The sequence below is a fragment of the Empidonax traillii genome, unplaced genomic scaffold, assembly GCF_003031625.1.
Source record: "Empidonax traillii isolate 1590-97213 ecotype Southwest subspecies unplaced genomic scaffold, ASM303162v1 scaffold6222:size6348, whole genome shotgun sequence".
Lineage (NCBI taxonomy): Eukaryota > Metazoa > Chordata > Aves > Passeriformes > Tyrannidae > Empidonax > Empidonax traillii.
In genome coordinates this window covers 1-1,398 of record NW_020961415.1, presented here as the reverse complement: position 1 = coordinate 1,398, position 1,398 = coordinate 1, and the positions used below count along the sequence as shown (strand labels likewise).

Below are 1,398 nucleotides of genomic sequence, written 5' to 3'. Positions count from 1 at the left end.
CACCAGCACATCCACACTGGGGAACGACCCTACACATGTGGGGAATGTGGGAAGAGCTTCAGGAGCAACTCCAACCTGATCGGGCACCAGCTCATCCACACTGGGGAACGGCCCTACACATGTAGGGAATGTGGGAAGAGCTTCAACCAGAGCTCCACCCTGATCAAACACCAGCGCATCCACACTGGGGAGAGGCCCTACACGTGTAGGGAATGTGGGAAGAGCTTCAGGGAGAGCTCCAACCTCCGCAAGCACCAGCTCATCCACACTGGGGAACGGCCCTACAAGTGCTTGCAGTGTGGGAAGAGGTTTAGGGACAGCTCAACTCTCCTCAAACATGAGCGGATACACACAGGGGAGAGGCCCTTCCGCTGCACCAACTGCGGGAAGGGCTTCAACCAGAACTCCCACCTTGTCACCCACCGGCGCATCCACACCGGGGAGAGACCCTACAAGTGTGGGGAGTGTGGGAAGAGCTTTACGCAGAGCTCCCACTTGACCCAACACCAATGGACCCACCAGTAAGGGAAGCCCCAGGAGTGCCCCGACTGCAGGAAGAGCTTCGGCCGCTGCTCCCACCCCAAATGACCCCCCTGATGGTGAGGCAACCCCTGGAGTCCAGTGACTGTCAGTCCATCCCTTTCCACCAGAAAGGGCCAGTCCCCTTTGCCAGGGACAGGTTGTGCCAACAGAACCCTTCTTGGGGGGGGTGTGGAGATTCCTGCCTTGGCTGGGACCCCCCAAGGTCAGTGCTGGGGGTTGAGAGCAGAGATCTCCCCCCGAGCGTTGGTCTGGGGGAGTTCCATCCCTCTCTAATTCATAATTCTTGCTTTGGTGCCAGCTTGAGTAGAATTGCTTCAACAATTGCTTTAGTGTAGAGCTCTGTCCTATCTTATGCTGTACTACTGGTAGTCTTAGTGTTTCTACTGTGCAGTAAATAATTCTGATGGAGATCTTTTGTCTGACCATTTGTAACCCTAAATAATTAATTTCTATCAATAGATGTGATTTGCCATCATTAAAACCTGGGCTTCAAAAGTGGTTCAGTCCCACCTCTGTAATTCCTCTAAACTGAAGGTGTTGGCATAACCCAAGGCTGAGATTGGATCCAGCAACCCCAGCACCCCACAGTCAGTTGAGAGCTCTGGCGGGCACCACCCTTTCCCCACTCCCCTGTGCCCAAAGACCCCCATTGGACCATCAGACCTGCCAGGCCACCCCCCCCTTTTCCACCCTTCTCCCTTTTCCCTCCAATCTTTCATGGTCCTCAATCCCCAGCCCCTCCCAGATCAGTTTAGGGGTCCCAACCCCCACATTTTCCCCTCTCTCCCCCTTTTCCACATCATCCCCCACTCCCCAGCCCCCTCATGCTCAGTTTGGGGCTCCCACCCTGCTCTT

At 55.4% G+C, this 1,398-nt stretch overlaps 1 protein-coding gene across 1 annotated transcript; it reads left to right on the top strand.

The window, feature by feature from the left end:
• Positions 1-6: 6 nt before the first annotated feature.
• LOC114073368 (zinc finger protein interacting with ribonucleoprotein K-like) lies at positions 7-598 on the top strand (the record flags this gene model as incomplete). The annotated part of the gene is made up of 1 exon (XM_027911133.1): positions 7-598. A coding segment is annotated over one exon (519 nt), but the record flags the coding sequence as incomplete, so codon positions are not given.
• Between the last annotated feature and the right edge of the window lie 800 nt (positions 599-1,398).